This window comes from Uloborus diversus, chromosome 7 (genome assembly GCF_026930045.1).
Source record: "Uloborus diversus isolate 005 chromosome 7, Udiv.v.3.1, whole genome shotgun sequence".
Taxonomy (NCBI): domain Eukaryota; kingdom Metazoa; phylum Arthropoda; class Arachnida; order Araneae; family Uloboridae; genus Uloborus; species Uloborus diversus.
The window spans coordinates 17,575,912-17,596,505 of record NC_072737.1 but is presented as its reverse complement, the minus strand read 5'-3'; the positions used below and the strand labels follow the sequence as shown (position 1 = coordinate 17,596,505).

The 20,594-nt window shown below is 30.4% G+C and overlaps 1 protein-coding gene across 1 annotated transcript in view; it reads left to right on the top strand.

Annotated features, from left to right (window-relative positions):
* Positions 1-20,594, top strand: part of LOC129225784 (ATP-dependent RNA helicase TDRD9-like) — a gene marked incomplete at both ends in the record, with an annotated part of 72,807 nt that overhangs the window by 10,534 nt on the left and 41,679 nt on the right. Inside the window, 12 exon segments of the mRNA XM_054860292.1 lie at positions 1,195-1,416; positions 3,285-3,407; positions 4,546-4,626; positions 5,347-5,499; positions 7,805-7,908; positions 9,675-9,733; positions 11,276-11,333; positions 12,702-12,786; positions 12,882-12,939; positions 16,019-16,123; positions 16,218-16,312; positions 19,880-20,011. Of these exon segments, the coding sequence (XP_054716267.1) occupies positions 1,195-1,416; positions 3,285-3,407; positions 4,546-4,626; positions 5,347-5,499; positions 7,805-7,908; positions 9,675-9,733; positions 11,276-11,333; positions 12,702-12,786; positions 12,882-12,939; positions 16,019-16,123; positions 16,218-16,312; positions 19,880-20,011 (1,275 nt within the window).

The following is a 20,594-nucleotide window of genomic DNA, read 5'->3' as shown; positions in this document are numbered from 1 at the left end:
TTTGCCAATCTTGTGCAAAAATGTTACTTTACGAATTGACTTGAGAAAAGCCTTGAACAGTCAGACGAAAAGCAAAAATATTCAGCAATACAAAAATTGTCGCTATCTGTAGGGAGTTGAGATGTTACACTAAATACTGTATTGGGTTGAGGAAAGACTTCGAACATGGAACTAAAAAGCTTATAACTCGTTTTTTATTTTACTTAGAAATTTCGAACAGGTACCATCTACATCTTCAGCAGAAAAATTAGAGCTTTCTATGGACATATAATATTATGTGCAAGTATTTTTTCAACCCCATATTTGACAGTTTATGTGAAAATTGCGTATTATTGTGGCCCTAAGGGGGTTTGCTCCCCATAACAGGACGAAAACTATCCTATGTGTTATTCTGATGCATAAGCTATATTATTGTAAAGTTTCATTAAAATCCATTCAGTAGTTTTTGCATGAAAGAGGAACAAACATCCATCCTCACAAACTTTTGCATCTATAATAGTAGTAAGATGTTCTTACAAAGAATTTTCAAGTAAAAGTTATGAATTTTCTCTCGACAATTTAAAAAATTAATGATGCCTAAAATTTTTGGAAGTAAATAGAAATAAAATTTCACAATGGGTCACTGTTAATTTCAAGCTATGAGTGTTGATAAACCAAGCTAACTTTCAAAGTCTAATTTTGCTTCAATGAATTTTGTATTTTTAGTTACAGTTCTTAATTTCAAATATATTTACTGTTTGCTTATTCGATGAAAAAATTATGTCACTCTCTCTCCTCATTATCAGTTACTTTCTTGAAATAGGCACTGTATTTCAAGGCTACATAACTGCTCATGTATCTAAGAAAAAACACATAATTTATACTGTGCTAAATTTATTCATCGGTGTATTAAAAAAAAATCTACATTTTTTTTTAGTTCATTTGTTTAATGATAGTTGTTGCCATGGAATCAACGCAAACCATTTGAGAGTAATACCAGGGAAAAATTCAAACGTTTTCAAAAATGTAACTGATTATGTTCGCTTGTGCATTTGTTTGTGTAAACATTCTCGATAACAGCAATCATCTTGTGTACTGTCGAAGAATTTTTTTTTTGAAGCTATAAAAGTCAAATGAATTAAAAAATTACTATTTTCAATTAAAACTTCGACACCATAATAGTTGAATCTAATTTTCTTTTTGTTTTCTTTCTAGATTTTAAGGCTTTTAGAAATTAATACTGTTGTCATAATCCAAGGGCCTACAGGCTGTGGCAAAACAACTCAAGTCCCTCAGTACATTATAGATCAGTGTGCTGCTAAAAATATGTACTGCAACATTGTTGTCACTCAGCCCCGAAAAATCGCTGCCATCAGCATTGCAAGGAGGGTATGTCAAGAGAGGAAATGGCAACTGGGGACGATTGTCGGTTATCAGGTACAAAAGTATTTTAACCCTCAGAAATTACCGAAATTGGTTCAGAAATGCTGTTCTTTGTTTAGATTTTTTGTGCCGGGTCCTGTTTTTGTAAAATTGCAAAATCTATTCATAATTTTGTGAGTCTTAAAATAGTATTAAATTAGACTCTTCTAGCCAGGGTTTTATTTTTATGAAAAGTTTCCAGAGTTCACTGAATTTAAAAGTATACAATTTCAGGATTTTATGTACTATGTAATCACATCAAAATTGAAGGCAAATGAAGTGAAATATTGATTATACAGTAGAATACCTTTATAATGCCGACCTATAAAACACAATTCTTAAAAAATACACAACTTTTTAGAAGTAAGAATAAGTTATTCAGTTAAAAATATTATTCTACTTTTCATCTTGCAAACAAAACAATTCTTTAGAAAAATAAATTTTGAAACCGTTTTTCATGTTTCCATTTGAATTTAAAGCTTTTAAAGGATAACTGTTATTCACAGTAAAAAGTTTTAGATGGTTCTTGAAAGTGCAGCTATTATGCAAACTATGAAGCTTGCGAAAGTGCATGATAATGCATTTTTTAATTGTGAAACATATTTATTTGTGAATGATAATATGTATATTAAATTACATAATTTGATCTAAATTACTCATTGTAGTAAAAACTTATTCTAATGGACAAATATATTGGTGTATTCAGAATAATATTTTTTTTGGAATTGTGAAATGATCCTTATAAGGCGAAAACCTCTTTAATGCAAAACCTCTGGTCCCAAAGTGTGCATTATAATAAATGATTTTCTACTGTACTACCCTCAGATCTGTTTAGGCAATGCTGTAATTTTGGAGATTGAAAACTCTGCTGGTGGAAATTTTTTTATGAAGGTTCTGATTTCATGACATAAAATGCTTTGTGAAGAGTCTTATGAACAGACCTCAAATTCAAATTTCTGCTAAACAGACCCTTGAATATCGGTTAACTTTTATTCATAAAGAGTGTTTATTCCGACTAACTCGTTTTGATAATCAATATTTAAAGTGAAACCTTAACAATGTCAAATATTACCTAAATTACTATTAGATTCTCAATGCATAGCATCATGAAAAAAAGATAATTTTTGTAAGTTTCTAAAGGCGTATTTTCTATAGATTTGTAAAAGGGGTTTCCTCATGGATTTATAAATGATAAATGTTAAGTTTGTTACATGTTGAAAGCAAAACCTTGTTACTGAAGTAGTGACTCTGTTGAAGTAGTCTTGGTTTTGGAAGTAGATATTCTCTCTCCATTCTCACATGAAATGGTTATATTTAATATAAGACGGCTCCAAAAATACACGAATGTGCATAGGCTTTCAAATTTATGGTTTAAAACTATGAAAAATATTCTCAATTTTGATAGAAGTTATCATTGAAAATTAAAAGTGAATAAACAATTTACATAAATAAAGGTTAAAATTCTTTAGATTTACTGCATATTTGTTCCAGTAAGTTCATAGCATCAGTGGCAGTTTTAATTTCTTAATGAAGTGCTTTGTAACTTCTTAGTAATAATTGCTTGATTAAAAATTGTTGTCAATTCAAAAAAAAAAAAAAAATTGAGAAGAATTTCGTATTGTTATGTATATTTTTAAAAATGAATCGATTAGGTTGATTGTATACTTCTATAAATTTACAAAATTGTAAAATGCACATCGTCCTTATTAGCATTAGAACAATTTTAATTTTGCATTGGTGGTATTCATACATTTTGTACATTCATGCTATACACATATTTTGTAGCTTTTATGAGATCAAAAAAATGAGTGTTGCTGCCTGTATTGTTCTAGTCTGACCAGAATCTTGTGATTTTCAGAGTTGTACTAAATTTTGCTCTGTAGGTTGCCTTGGACCCAAAAGTATCAGCAGATACACGTTTATCCTACGTGACGACGGGAGTGTTTTTGGAAAAGCTTGTTGCTGCCAAGAGAATGGATATGTACACTCATATCATTATAGATGAGGTATCATTTGTTTATTTTATTAATGCAACTCATGTTAGATGCATAGTTAAAAGTGTTATTTAAATCCATTTCAAAGCTAAATGATTTTAATACATTCAAAATCAATTATTGCAAAATGTTGCGCTGCAAATTGTCAGAGAGTACGAACAAAAGAGTACGAGGTACCTCTACTTTTTAAAATTAGTTAATTAGTTTTTGCAATCGTCCTTTTTTTTGTATGCAAAAAAAAACCAATTTGAGGATATTTTCTTTTTAGGCACTGCATATTTATTATTTACTGTGTTTAAATTTTGATTACTGCATAAATTTTGATATTGTTCGGGTGATTATTCTAGTTTGCTCCCATTTTCTTTGTATAATCAGTTAATCTTTATCATGTCTTAAAAAGAAAAATAATTGATTTTTGTACAAAACAGCTTTTTAATGACATTCAGGTTGAATACTTGTGCAGTTGTATTATGATTTTGAATTTTTTAATTTTAAGTTTTCAAGTATTAAATTAATGCTCTTTTATGCAACCTTTTTTTTTTTTTTTTTTGGAATTTATTAGAGGGCATTTTTGCTTTTAACTCTAAAAACCATATTTGTTCTTTTTCTTGTTAAAATGAAATAAACTGACTCAATTTTCATTACTCAAACCCAAAAGGGTCATCCGCAAATGGCGTCATGCTTTGCGGGTAAGGGTTCATGAAATTGTGTCGGTTAATGACGGGGAGGATGAGAGTAACACTAAGTGTGACATCGCACATTTTGGTTGAAGTATTTATGTAATATAGTGTCATGGGGTGACAAGGGGAAGGAGAGGGGGTAAAGTGAAGTGTGTCACTTTTTACAAATGAGGTTGTCAAAAAGGTTGTAAAAAGTTAAACATCATTTATGAACAACTCCTAATCAGTTAATAAACAATTGCCTTTAAAAACAAGTTATGTACAAAAAATTCTGAATGCTTTGTTAGATATATTTTTGGATTCTTTAGCTCATATCTTTTTGTTTTGAAAAGGGGATTCCTTTTAATTTCAAAGTTGTGACTGCAGTTCTTTTTTTTTTTTACAAATTGGTGTTTTTCTAACATTTTTTTAAAAATATTTTTTTCTTTTTAGCATCAAAGTATTTATTTATACCTCATTGTTTTTTAAAGGTTCATGAACGAGATCAAGATATTGATTTCGCCTTGCTTTTGGTGAAGAAGTTTTTGTCTACAAACTGTGATAAAGTGAAAGTATGTTATGCATATAATTTTCTGTCTCTCTTAAAACCAATCTTTTAGTTTTATGTCCTTTTTATTCCATGAACTAAATCTTTTCCCTCCTGACATCCTGGTTATTTATATTTTTCTTCATTTTTTCATGTACACATTTTGTTTGAAAAACTAATTATTCTAAAATGTTCAGCATTTTATGAATAACTGATATTGATAGTTAAAGGATTGTTCTCTGAGTTTATCAAAGTTGAATATCTTATTGTTGTTCTGAGCTTTATATGTCTTACTGTTGTTTTCGGGATATTATGTATGTGTTTTGTCTTACTTTGAAAAAAAGACATTGATTTTTTTACTTTACTTTTTTATCAATGAGAAAGATTACTTCATGACGTTTGCAAGATTAACAATGTTTGGGTTTGAAACACATTAGTTTCAAACTTACATGCCTCAGAGCTCTTGTCTACAATAAATTTATTTCTCCATTTTGCTAAAATCGAATTAACATGACTAAAGCTCTTGTTACTTTTAGTTTGAAAGTTAGCAAGAATGCAACAGGTTAAAAAATACCTGCTTTCCTCCATAACTCAGGGAAGTTTTCATCTTTTAATCCTTGATTCCTGGAGTTGAAATGTGAAACATGTTAATTTATGTATCATGCGTGCTTTTAATTTACCAAAACTCATTTTTTAGAAAAAAGCATACTTGTAAAAAAAATAATTTTTTTGACATTCCTTTTAGGTGATACTGATGTCAGCAACATTTGACTCATCCATGTTTGCCAAATATTTTAATGAAAATTCGAAAGGCCTTACTCCAATCATCGATATTGCTGGAAAATCCAAAGAAGTCACAGAACATTATCTCCATGAATTGAAAACTCTGACTAAACGGGTATCTCAGTTCCTTAAATTCCCGAAACTAAAAATTTGTATTTCTTTAGATACTGAAATTACATTTAATGGTTGTTTAGATGTTAAGCTTTGTTCAAACATTTAGGTACTTTTGTGTCTGAGACATAACTGTGGGGAGTTGGGCAGGGCATCGAGCAGGTCATGGCATTGATGCCTTGTTGGCAAGTTTGATAATAGGGTTGTTTCCTTCAGTCAAAAGTACTACTTTTAGTCACAGAAATTGATAGAATAAGCAAAAAAAAAATAACATGGAACCAGAAAATACTTTCAATTTCCCAGCAGTCATTTTTCAATTAATTTTTTTAAATGTCCAGTTTTTCAAACAAGGCGTGGTCCTGATGACGTCACAAATGATGTCCTTTGGTGCATTTTTCACTGCGTTTCCACGTTATGATAATCAAGCAGAGAAATAAAAATTGCCTCTATGCTTGCTATCAACCATATCGTTGCCATTACACATGAGGTAAAGATACAAATTAAATATTGTGCTCTTTTGAATGGCAACAGTGAATGGCATTTCATCATTTGTGATGTCATTGGCGTAAGCGTTAAGCAATGAAAGTGCACCAATTAAAGTAATTTTTTTAAAATAAACTTAGTCAAATTATTTACAAAATGGTCAGATCCTGTGTCTTTAAGCATGCTCTTTCAGAAAAAAATACTTTTAAAATTTTGGAAATGACCCCATTACAGCAATTTCTAGTACAAGTGCTGAATCGACGTAATCGCCATACCACAAAAAAAGTGTCAAAAATGTTTAACTGCTCATAATCACTGCACTGAAACACAATGATTAACTCAAACATGTTGTACCAGGGCAGCAACTACTCGTTAAAATGCTTATTAAAGTGAAAGCATTTACTCTATATAGTCACGTATATCTCTGTCTACCAACTTTTAAAGAAAAACCAGAATCCCCCTTTTGAATCAATCCTCAATTTCTGGAGGAAAATAATGAATATTTTTTTGCAAATAAACTCTTTACAAAGAAAGAAAATGAAATTTTATAATCAGGTTTACGATCCAGAATGAGCAATGATCATATCTCTGTATGAAAAAAGTTCGTGTTTGCGAGATTTTTTAAGCAATTGGTTTTTGCGAGTACAATTTCTTTTATCCGTTGCTTTTATTCTGAACTAACATATGTGTCAGTATCTATTTCTTTATTATTTAAATTTAAAGAATTAGACTAAAAAAGATGTAAAAAATAAATAAATATACTAAGAAAAAAAACCAGCATAGTGAAAATATTGTAGTTTGTTTTTGTCTAATAATTGCTAATCAGTTTCTGTTCAAAATATAGACTTACCAAGTTACGCGCATACTGTGTTTTGTGTTTGTCTCCTTTTTTTCTTTGTCCATCCATTATTTGTTTTTCTTTTTACTTTCTGCAAAAATGCTGTTGGTTTTCAATATAAAGACAAAGTTACTGATCTGGGGGTCCTAATAAGTCAGGATTTAAAGTTTAGCCAACAGTGCAGCATTGCTAGCAACAAAGCCAATAAGATGCTTGGGTTTATCAATAGATCTATTTCAAATAAATCTAAAGAAGTTCTTCTGCCCTTATATAGAAGTTTGGTAAGACCTCATTTGGAGTATGCTGTTCAGTTTTGGTCTCCTTATCTTAAGAAAGACATTAATGTATTGGAAAGGGTTCAAAGGCGGGCTACAAGGCTAATAAGTGGACTTTCCCACTTAGATTATGATTCCAGGCTTAGAAGGCTAAAAATGTACAGTCTTGAGCAAAGAAGAGACCGAGGGGACATGATTCAGCTGTTTAGATTTATTAAAACGAAAGATGTTACAGGGCTAAAGTTTAGCACTGAAAACAGGACAAGGGGTCATTGTTTTAAGCTATTTAAATCTCAGGCTAACATGGATATTAGGAAAAATTATTATTTTAGCAGGGTAGTGGAACCTTGGAACAGCTTACCGGAAGAGGTGGTAATGAGCAAAGGAGTAGACAGTTTTAAGAGGGCCATTGATCTTCACTGGGGATTGTAAATTGACTAGGACCAGTCTAGCTGGGCCCAGAGCCTGTTGCTGGTCGTCACTTTTGTATAGATAATGAGAATTTGGTCATGGAAATGATGCAGATTTAGGTTTACTGTTATTGAGTTATTTCCCGCCCCCCCTTTTTTTTTCTAAAAGTAACTGTATTAATAGACTTTAATATTAATATATTATGGTTTTTCATGATAATTCTTGTCAAATTTTAGTTAAGTGACTGAAATCATTAAAAATGAAATGTTAATCAAATTTTTAATTAGCATATTTTATGATAGATTCCAGAATTTGATTATGATAGACCAATGATTGATCCTTGTCTCTTTGATGCTGTGGTAAACCTTATGTATGTCTTCGACAGAATTGAAAAAGCTGAACAAAAGTAAGGTACTTTGCCAAGTTTTGTAAATAATAATTTCTAAATCTAACCATTTCAAATTCAATGTGGGAATTAAGAATTCGGTAATACAGTAACCCCTCATTATATCGTGATTATCGTGAGACAACAAAAAAGCTCGATATATCCGTAAACGCGATATAACCGAGGTTATAAAAAGTAACGCAATTTTAACTTATTAGCATAAAATTTAATGACATGTGCCCCAACAAAAACTTAAGTTTAGTATCAAACTAGGACGATTTTTTTTTGTAAAATTTAAAAGAAATTAGTCTACTAATTTTTCTTTTTTAAAAAAAAGTACAAAAACATTTTTATTGGTTTATGGTGGAATATGAATCGAAAGTTGCAGCTAAAGCTGTATTAAGCTAAGTACATGGAAATCATGCAAGGTTTTTTTTTTATATAATTAAAAAAAGAAAATATATTTGATGAGATATTTTTCAAAAAAATTGCGATGAGTTTAAATGAAAGCAACATTTTTTAATTAAACATATAATTTTTTGAGAGACAAAGGAAAAGTGCAATATATCCAAATCAGTGTTAATAACGAGGCGCGATGTAGCGAGGGGTTACTGTATATATAATGTGTAGGAAAAATTGTATGTTAAACTACTTTCAAACATTAAAGTAATGGGAGCATGTCTTCTGCTTCAAAAAAGAAAAGATCCTTTCCTTTTTTTCTATAAATTAAGTTTTTATTTTATTAATTTATATTTTTTCTTCAAATCAAACTTATTGTCATGAAGACGTGGATTTTTAACTGCAAATGAGAATTTTTCTTCTTCCCAATAACTTTTTCTGGCTGCTACTTCAGATTCATTTGTACTTATCCATATTCACTCGTTACTCAGATCTACTTAGCATTTTTCTTACTAATGTATCGCCATCATCAGTGGATTCTTGCACTTCCTAACCCAGTAGTAAATAGAATTTATGGTTGTGTAACAACAATATTTCTACTAAAAAGTAACTTAACATATGTTGGTTTACCAATAGCCTACTCTATCTGGTAATTATAAAATAGAACATTTTTTTTCAAAAGCAAAATATATCGCTCGTTTGGAAGAAGAGTGCCACAATACGAAATTTTTAATTTTCTTTTTTTTTTTCGCTTAACCGCCTTCAAAGGAAGTTATCTTCTTTGGAAAATAATGACAGTTTTTTTGTTCAAATATTAACCACTGGAGAGCACAGCAAACTTACTTTTCTTAATGCAAATTGCCTGAAGAGTTCAACTTCAAACGCTTCTCTTGCAAAATTTCATTTCTTCGTATTGTGGCTCTTCTTCCAGATGAGCGATATATTCCCTTCCATACAAAAAAGTGTATTTTTAATGTTAAATTGTTAAATATAACACAAGTGACGTAACTGAAGATTTTGTGATACATTTATGACTAAAACATTTTAACACCTTTAAATTTAAACTTTTTGATTTTGCATGTTTTGCTTAAGAATCTATTATGTCAAATGAATTTTCTCTGAAGCTTGTGTTTTAAGGATATGGAAATATGTGTACCATACCTTTGAATATGAGCATTGAAATAGTTTTTCATTTCTTCTTGAATTTTGTGTTATTTTCTTCTAAAGTTGTTGCACCCTGCTATTCTGCTTTAATATCTCCACCTAAGCAATGATTCACCTTATAGTTCTTCTTTTTTCAATACATAATCTATGTATTTAATTAAAAAATGTAATTTAAAAAATAAATATTATAAGATTTTTGAAAATACATTTTGTTTATTTTTTAGTGTTGGCGAAGAACAAGACTATGCACCTGCTAGAGGCGCAGTTTTAATCTTTCTCCCAGGTAATTTGAAGAAAATGATGAATGCATGATTCATAATGCAAAATTATTTAATGAAATCTGAAAGTCCATTTCTGTTGTATCAAGCATGATATTGCAAACTTATCTGCAAAATTTCTTATATGCTTTCACAATCAAATCAAGGGTCTGGCCAGCAGAAATGTAGGTCCTTTTGAGGACCCTTCACAAATATTAATTTGTTAAAAAAGGACCCTTCACAGAAATCTAATTCGCTAAAAAAGGACCTTTCACAAAATTATAATTAGTTAAAAAGGACCCTTCACAAAATCTTGGTTGACCAAATCGAACATTTCATGGACTCATTTTTTAGTAAATGAGTACGTAAATCAGAAATCTAATCTATATTGATGGATAACTTTTGGTTTACATTTTGAAATTTCACAAAAAGATTTTATTTTTCACAATATTTTTTTTTTTTTAATTCACAAAAATAGGACCCTGTGAATAATCCTGGACGGACCCCTGCAAATTGTTAAAAACTATTTAGAAATATTTGGCTTCAAAGTTTGAAAATATGTTTTGCAATGTTTGAGAACTTATTTGTGTTATTACAATGGTATTTATTTATTTCCCTGAGTTTAACAGAAAACAAAAGTTCTTTTTTATGCTTCTTTGAAAGATATTTCTATTTTGATAAACTGCTGTTGAAATTTAATTTTCAAGAATAATTTTATGCTTCCAGAAATATTTTATCTATTTTAATGGCAATTTATGGTGTGAAACTTATGCTTATTAATAAACATCCTAAAAATTTCTGTTCTAACCTTTCTCATACCATTCTTAAGTTTTAAATGAAAGAAAAGTAGGGATATGGTTTTTTTTTGAGCAATCACGATTGCTTATTGCTTTTATTTGACTGTTTTGAGGTCCTATCATTTTATTTTCTCCCCGCCACCCTCTGCAGCATCACCGTCGACCGGCTCCTCACGATGCTGCTCCTCTAGCGAAAACCATCTCCAGGTTTCGTCAATATCCTACACTTACACGCATACATACACGTACCTACACAGACACACAAACACATATACATATATACACCTACACACACATACATACACCTACACACACACATACATGCACTTACACATACATAGACCTACACACATACACATACATGCACTTACACATACATACACCTACACACATACACACATACACAAACACACACTCACATACACACAACTACCCACACACTCATGCCTGCACACAGACACAAACAAATATGCCTACACACACACACATACCCCCCCCCATACACACAAACACACACGCCTACATACACCCCCATACACACAAACACACACGCCTACATATACCCCCCCCCACACACACACGCATACATACACACACACACTCGTGATTGCGAAAAACATAATTTGAATTCAAGATGACAAAATTCAAATTAATATATGTTTTTTTAATTTATTTTTTATTTGCTGTGTTGATAATTGTGTTTGAAAATCAGCTTTTTTCATGTTTTGCTAAAATATTTATGTAAGTTTTTGTTTTCTTTGCTAATGTAAGGTTACGATGAAATTGCTGCATTGACAAACAAGCTGAGTACAGCACGTGTCAATAAAAAGTAAGAGAGCCTTGTTTAATTATGTTTTGATGTAGATTATGGTTTTTATATTAGTTTTTTGCTACATTACTGAAGGGTTTCCAATAACTAAATCAACAATTTCTGCAGCTTATGGCTTTAGCATTTTTATACTTTTAATTCTTTTAAAAACATGGTTATTAAAACTTTCTTTATTTCATTAATTATTGTGAATTTGACTTTATTATATCATCAGTTAGCAATTAATTAATCAAGAATAAAATTTGAGCTGTCAAGTTTGAAAATAATGTATTATGAATAAGTACGTGAATGATTTATTAGGAACATAATGGATAGTGATTATTGATGTAATGAAAATCATACCATATATTTGGTCAAAAATTAGACCGAATGCTGAGCATTTGGTGGCCATATACTTGATAAAAGTCATTAGTTAACTCATACTTTTTAATATTTGAAGTTAATAATCCCTAGAGACTAATTAAAGCTTATCATATTGTTTTTCAAAAATCTTATCAATCTTGATATACTTTCTGCAATAGGCTAACTTTTGAAATACAGTGGAGCATCAAAAATCCGCACAAATTGGGAGAAGTGGTTGTGCGGATTTTTGATTTTGCGGATTTCAGGTCACTAAGGAAATAGGTGGGAGTTGTACCTTTAAATTGGAGAAATAAAAACAACAAGGAATAAAAATTTAATAGTTACAGTAATTTACATTATTTAATATGTACAAGTTTACAAATCATTAGCTATTTACATTTTGAAAACATTTCAGAAATTGTAGCTTGTTTCATATTTTTGATAGTTTATGCTTTAGTCTTTTTTGTATGCTGTACAGCATTAGGAGTTCTTTCTCCGACACAATATCTTGTTGTTTTAAAAATTCCACGTAGTATTCTCCTACCTGCACACCCTCCGAGATTAGAATTTTTTTAGATTCTGCCTCTCCTTCATCCTCATCATTTAAAAAATTAAGTTTTGGGGAAAATCGAAGCGGATTTTGGATGTTGGCGGATTTTAGGGTGGCGGATTTTTGATGCTCCACTGTATATGCCAAAAAAGAAGACTTCAATTGATTTCTACAAATCTTAACATAACAATTAGTTAACTTAAGTTACATGAAAAAATAGTTTTTAGTTCCAAATATCTTCTGCTGATAGATACGCTAAATACATTTGTCTGAATATTCAGCTTCAGTATATTTGGCTTGCAAAATTTACAGTTGAAGTGCTAGATGGGTCGAGCAACGAATAGTGACCAAATGTCCTTCACATCCCTAATGATTTTTTTTTTTCAAATGTAAGAAAAAAAGAAAAAAGCTAGTGTGTTTACAAGAAGTATAAGTTAATTAGTTTTCATGAAAGTAATTTAAGAATTTTTTTACAGCTTTTGGATTCTTCCTCTTCATTCAAGTATTACCGTTGAAGAGCAGACAAAAGTGTTCAGAGATCCTCCTCCAGATCACAGAAAGGTATATTTAAAAAATCCTAACTCCCCTTGATAATATCATTCTATCTATGTTGAATTTTAATTTAAGGTTTACTTCATTTTCTATTTCAATTGCAGGTTATTTTGTCTACAAACATCGCAGAAAGTTCTATAACTGTTCCTGATATCAAATACGGTATTTTCTAATTGTTTTTAAAGTAATTTCTTATTTGTTTCCAATGAATGTATTTATTGTTAAACTCTTTTTATATCAGCGTGTAAAGAGAGAATTATGCATACTTTAAAGTCTTTCAATTTCCTGTTTAATTAGCCTTTTTGTTATCGAGTGATTCCACTGTTATGGGGGGGGGGGGGGGGTCCAATTACATTTTTCCTCTCATTTTTATATTTATATAAATTATTTTGGGTTACAAGTTAAAAATTTGCTGCAGTAGTAAAAGGGCTTCACTTCTGTGTTTTATTGTTTGTTAAGTGAAGTTTATCTACCATGTTCAAGTCACTTTTAAACATCAGTTTTAGTATTTTCAATTCTATACTCTGAATCTGCTGTTGCAAACTTATTTCATGCGTGCTTTTCATACTATTTATTTTTTGCTATTAATTTCAAAAGGAAAAAAGTAGCTGGCCATTCCATAGGCAATTAATTATAAGTTTTGTCCTGCATTTAGCAAATCTATATTTTATTTCAAATGTAATATTTTTAGAATGCACTAAGCAAACATTTTTTGCCTGAGAAATCACATGTAAGGTTTTTTCCATGTATACTTTACTTCTTATTTCTCCCACGTATAAAATCCATACCTACTGTACGAGTATAGCTTCGTAAGAAAATATTTTCTGTTTCAAATAGATTGCCATGTTGATGTAGATTTTGTCTTATGAAAATAATACAGCAGACATCTGCCATTTATTTATATTTTAATAGCATAAGCATGTTAACAAGTGTTTTGATTGATGATTATACTCGATTAATTTGAATGAAAGTATTGCCGAAGTTCTTTTGGTTGAGCGCCACGACTCCCCGTTGGAGGGCATCCTTGGGATTACGGTGTAAACCAGCGTTTCTTAATTTCTTTGATAGGTGGAATCCAATATAATATAATGTCCAATTTTTTCACAGGACCCCTAGTTTTTTCTGGCTGCAACATTCTGAAAATTTATTTGCAACTAGCCACCTGCGGTTACCAGCTGGTTCGCCTTTTTCCGCCATTTGCCTTTTTATGCAAACAGCTGCCTATGGTGGCTGTTTGGCTTACTTGCCATTCACCTTCTTGCACCAAGATTGCCGCCTTCGGCAGGTGTTTCTTATGAAACAAGTCTTTTATCAATCTATATCTATCTATATCAAACTTAATTAAAATATATATATATATCTTCTATATCTATCTCTAGTTGCATTTTGTGCCATACACCTATACAATCTATCTCTAGTTATTTTACCTAACCGCCTATTCCCTAACAAAAAAAAAAGATCACTCAAAAAACCGTGCGTTTTATGTATTTAGTTAACTAGCACAAAATCAAAAAAAAAAAACTATCTTTTGTTCCCCGTAGTATGCAAAAAGTAGCATTTCCAAAAAAAAAAAAAAACCTCACTGTTTTTATTGAATTAAATGTGCGCAAATATGTAAGATAAAACAGATACAGCAAAACGTCCGATGGGAGAGGAGGCGGGATCGAAAAAAGAAAGAAATGAAATCCCTAAACTAAAAGTAAAGAAAAGCAAGCGCTACCGTTAAAATATAGAAGTAAGCAATAGTAAAAATAAATAAATAAAAATTGTAGCGATTAAGATTCAATTCTTCAATACCGAATAGAAATCCAGGTTGTGAGGTCACAGCAGAAAGGAAGAAAGTTTTTTTCAACTGATCTACAGCATGCAAAAACAGGCAGGGGTGGGGGGGGGGGGGGGGGGGGGTTCTGCGCTTAAAAAATTGTAAAAAAAAAACTTGCGTATTTTTAAATACTTTTTTTCTTCTGAAGAGGATGAAATGTTTTCACTATCACATATTTAAATTTTAGAAAAGAGGTTTCTGTACATTTTGCAGGATGAGTTTTGGAAAAAAACTAAACCCAGGAAAAAATGCAAAATAAAGGTTTTTTTCAGAAATTCATAAAAAATACAAAACTTGCTCTATCTTTGACTTTTTTTGTTCATCATATTTAAAATTAAATTTCCTACACTATAGTATAAAAAATGTTTGGCGCAATTGTTCAGGGTCTGTGAGGTAAAAAGTACTAAAAAGTGCAAAAAAAACCCAATAAAACATTAAATAACTTTTTTCGAATTAAAATATCAAATTGAAGCCCGAGGTGCACATCTTCGGCAAAAATTTAACCTGTACGTCAAATTTCATCTTTCTAGGCCTTACCGTTTTCCCGAGAAGCGCGCCACACACACATACACACAAACAAACATCTTATTTTATTATATGTATACATAATAACAATGAAAATCAAATGTTTGTCTTATAACTTCAAAGTTAACATGAAATTTCAAGAAATTTCTTCAAGCAAGCAATTTGGAACAAAAGTTACAAGTTTAATGAGGTGGGTGCATTTATTATTGCATTGATTTCATTTTTGCAGTTATTCTACACCGTAGGCTTTATACATGAAAGTGGAATTTTAACATTAGGTTGAGCAAATCTGTTGCAGCATTTATATTTTACTGACACATTAGGTGAAAAACCAAGTCTGTTGATTGTACCAAAACTGCATGAACGACCTTAACTTGAATATCTGTTACAAAGATGAATCAAATGTTGTTTGAATGAAGTTCCTGTTATTAAACTGACATAGTCAGTGGTCACACATTGCAAATAATATGATTTTTACTCTGCTGTTCATTCGAAAAGCACTAATCGAAAGCTACACTGAAACCTTAGTTTTATTGATTTTTAAATGACTAATCATCATTTACTCTAACAAATAAGTAAGTGCTCAACCCTTTCTGAGACTTTCTTTTTAGCTTTTGTTTAGCCTTTTTCTTTTAAATTTTTTCTTTTTTATCAGTATCTGCCACATTCCTCTTCCAACAAGCAAAAATTTCCAGTGTTTTTTTTTTTTTTTATACCTTTTTATGTATTTATTATTTTTTTCCATGCACCCACGTAGCTTTTCCAACAAAGAAGTAAACAGGTTAAGTATAAAAGGAATGAGTCACTCTCCTGAATAATGTGACTTGATCAAATCTAAATAATTTATATTTGCTAGAAGCATTTATTTAATGTAACTTACTTTTTTATTTTCAGTTATTGATTTCTGTCTTACTAAGAGCTTAGTTACTGATCCATTTACAAATTATACTTGCCTTCAGCTTGAATGGGCATCTAAAGCAAATTGCATTCAAAGAAAAGGTAATATTTGTTAGTTTGCTAGGATTTTTCCAAAAATTATTCTTTATTTTCCTTTGGTTTTATGACTCATTGTTTATTACTTTTTATACTCCAGGAAGAGCTGGTCGAGTCGATATCGGCAAAGTGTACAGAATGGTTCCAAAATCATTTTATGAAGATTTTGCCGATTATGGTATTCCTGAAATAAAGGTGAGTTAATTTTGTGTAATTTTCTTTCCTTTTCAAAGCATTTAGAGTAAGGAAAGCAATTCTAGATTCATGAACTAATTTGGTACTTTAAAAGCAGTTTGTTTCTTCTCAAGACAAAACTCTTTTTTTTTTTAATGTAGTCATTTTAGTATTCATTGGTGGGAGGGGAGCAATAGGCTGAAATTATAATTGATTTTAAATGTTGTCTCTATCTCTTTTGTTTTCTTTGAGTTTTAGTGGCAATAACTGAAAATGAATTTAATCTGCAATTCATTTTGAATATCAGAAATCAATAGATCATCTGATTTGATCTATTAATTTCTGATCAATCATCTCATTTGAATCTGCAGCATATTGAATATCAAAAAAACTGATGTAACTGCTGTTTCAACTAGCACCAACCATTACTTCTTACATTTCTTCCATTATCATAGAAGTGACCTATTTTAAAAATATTACTACTATGAAGTGGCAGTGATTAGGGGTGGGGGGCAACCCCCCCTCGCACTTTTTATAATTCATTTAATTATTTTAATTTCCAATTTAAAAGCAAAGCTACAAATTATAAAAAAAGCACAAATGACAAAATTTTTAGAACATAATTATTTGTTTTACTTTGTATATCTGTTTCCGAAACATTATTTAGCACAAGCAGTAACTTTTACTTTATGTATTCATTGTTTTGATATTAGTAAATCAATTGTTTTACTTAAACAAGCCATACCTGTTCAATGAAATTATTACCAAGTGTTTTTGACGTCTCAAAATACTTTAGGATAAATAATGTAAGTCTAATTAATCTCTAAGTGTTTCTTTGGGAAAAGTTATTGTGTACAAAATTCATCAAAATATTAATAAAGATGTGAGTTAAGCTGTTAGATTTACATTAATTACCACTCATCTGCTCTCAAAACTAGCCGTAGCAAAGTTTTGTACTTTCTCTCTCTCTTTTTTTTTTTTTTTTTTGCTGCCGTTAAAAGTTCTATGGCTTTCAGTTGATGTTTTTTTTTTTTTTTGCCCCCCCCCCCCCCACTTTTTAGTCCCAATCGCCACGTCTGCTGCTATGTTAATGTACGAGACACATCTGAATTACTTATTTCAGGGATGAGATTTTTCCGGCTTTTGCCGGAATTCCGGCTTTTTCTGTTCACTTTTAGAACCTTTCCTCCTTTTCCTCCTTTTTTGCCTCTGTCAAGACTTATTTTTCTCAAAAATCGGATGAAAATACGATTTTTTCAAATTTTCGGTCCCCGATTTCTTATTTTTTCTACTTTTCTCTTGCTAATCTCAATCCTCCGCGAAATCTGCCAAAAACGTATGTTTTGGAATCATGCCAACGATGTCAAACACGTGCTGCGCCGAAATTTGCATACCTTGTTTGTGATTTCAATCTTTTTGCATCCTGCAAGTATTTCAATTATTTTTAATGTTGGGTGGTTTTTCACTATATGCTACCTTATATCTGCTTATTTTATTCATCATTTCAATAATTTTTATCTCTTTAATTTATTTTGGAAAAAATGCAAAAGTCAATCAAAAAATGTGGCATAGCACCCACAGTCTCGAATTTTATTGAAACTTGGTATGGTTACTTTTTTTGTGTTTTTAAGAAAGTGCAAAAAATATTTATGGTGAATCTCAAACCGTTTAGGCTTTACAGCCTGTTAAAAGTTTTGAGATTTCATGATTAAATGAGGCGGCTGCAAGTTGTTCTTTTGATTCCGAAATCGTATTAGGAAGTTTTTAAAGACAAATTTTGGGTTCCATTGTAAGGAAAAAGATAACCAATCGTTTCTATACATATATATTTATTTATTTTCAATTCTTACTATGAAAAGTATGTTCTACCACATAAAGAAATTTTAGATTTTTCTCTCTGTTGTAAATTTTTACTTTACAAACAGACCCGAATTTTAAAATTTATGTTCTCACTCTTTTAACACTATAAACTCAAATGGTTTTAATGGAAAAAATCTATTTTTCTCTAAAAAATGTGAAGACACTATTGTGTGATACAGCCAAGATTGAACTCTCTGACTCCCCCAACCCTTTTTTCAATAGCTCAGGGGTTAGAAATTGTTGCCTCTTTTTCAAAATTTAGATTTATTAATAAACACTTTTGCAAGAAATGGTACAATGCAGCAAACTGCATAAAATTATTACTTATACTTAATTAAATATGTACTACCTTTAAAACTGGTAAATTAGCCATTTTTTATTGAATTTTTGAAAATTATGGCTTCCAGGTTCTATTTTGATACGGTTTTGGATTTCCTCCTTTTTGCTCTCTGACCACTCTCATCCCTGTTATTTAATTCTTTCAGTTTCGTACAGCATCATTAATTTACCAGTATATATTATGCATTATTACTTTTACACTCTACTTTGAACATTTTTTTTTAAGTTTTCTTTAAAAAAAAAAAAAAAAAGGACTACTTGATTTTCTACTATAAAACCAATAAATACTTGTGAAAAAAAGTGTATGTGGCTGAGGATTTTCATTTCTTTTTCTTTTTTATAAAATAATAGTAATAATAATGAATGAGTTAAAAATATTCATAAGTAATATTTTACTTGGTGCTAAACAACTGTTACAAAAAATGTTAAATAACATTTAAATATTTTTAAATGTTAAGAATAACTCAAGTAGTGTTAGTTATACATAAGGTAATAAATGTTGCTGAAAAATCATAGAAAAGTAAAAATGAATAAAAAAAATGCAGGTAAAAGATGTCGTATAGGACAATACTCTATTGTTGTTATGGTATGTTTTTTTTTTATGCAATGAACGAGAAAAATATCTTAGGGCCCGAGAAAAATATCTTAGGTCCTGTTAAAATTTTCTGCCTGTTGAGAATTGCTGATCTAGAACATTAAGAAAGGGGGTAAAGCTTTTTTTCCCCTTTGGGGCTATACACAAATGATGTCATGCTTTGAGAGAGTTGAAGAGGTTACAGTTTGGTGAAGAGGGAGGAGGGGAAGAGAGTAACATGAAATACAGTGAAATCCCGTTACAACGAACTTCAAGGGACCGCAAATTTTGTTCATTGTAACGGGAATTTCGTTGTAATGAAATTCAAATAATGTAATGGCAATTATATAGGGACTGAAAATGCATTTCGTTGAAACGAAATTTCGTTGAAATGGTATTTCTGTAACAGAATTTCACTATAGCATCAAAACATTTTTTTAAATAATAAGTTAATGGAAACATTAACATGTGAAAGGAGGTCAAAAATGGTGAGAAAAAAAGGGCGCCATCATTTATAGACAGCTCCTTTGATATCCAGATAGAATGAGGAAATAGTGAGTAAAATATATAAATAATGTATTATTTAGTACAAATTAGAAAAAGTCTTTACATTTTTATTTTAAGCATTTAGATTTGCTTAAGTTGGGAAGTATGAAATAGCTTTCTTATACAAATTTGTTGCACTTCATGCTTTTTTTTATTTTTGAAATAATGGATTTTTTAAAAAAAACTATTAAGTACAGATGAAAGTTAAAAAAAAAAAAGTTTATACATAAAATGTTAAACATTTCCATTGAATGCTTTTTCCTTTCCAGCGGTGTCCCTTGACTAGTACTATTTTGCACATCAAGAAACTTGATCCAGGTGAACCAAAAGAAATGTTGGCGTTTGCTTTGGAACCACCGAATCAGCGTGATATAGAGACTGCTGTCCTTCAACTAAAAGAGGTTTGTGTGTACTCATTGTTTTCTTTTAATTTAGGAATGAAGTGAAATTTTGTTATTCATATTTTTCTGCGGCTTCAAAAGTAACAGGTTTACCAATTTTGCACCACATTGTATTGAACATTCCAGTTGTTGAGTTTTTTGCTGTAAAAATGTTCTTCTGGAAATAATGAAGCATTCATTAAAGCACATTATTATACCTGACTACTTTTACCCATTAGACACAGGGTCTGTTGATTTAAATCAGCTTGATTTTAATCAAGTGATTTTTTTAACAAAATCATAGATTAAAACCAGATAATTTTATTTAAAAAAATTAATTTTGCATTTTTAGAATGTGTTGAATTACATTTAATTATACTGCCTTATTAATCTTAATTTTAACAGGCAAAACTACATAGATGCCTGTTTCTGTGTGTGTAACAGATTTTCAGGATCTTGCAATATTGCTCTTGCTCCGAAATTAGTTCAGAACAAAGTAAAAATCTGCAGTTTTTCTTATATCATGACTGATATAGTTAAGAAAAGTAATTGTTCAACATACTATTTTACACTAAAAATGTACATGATGATGGAAACCTTATCT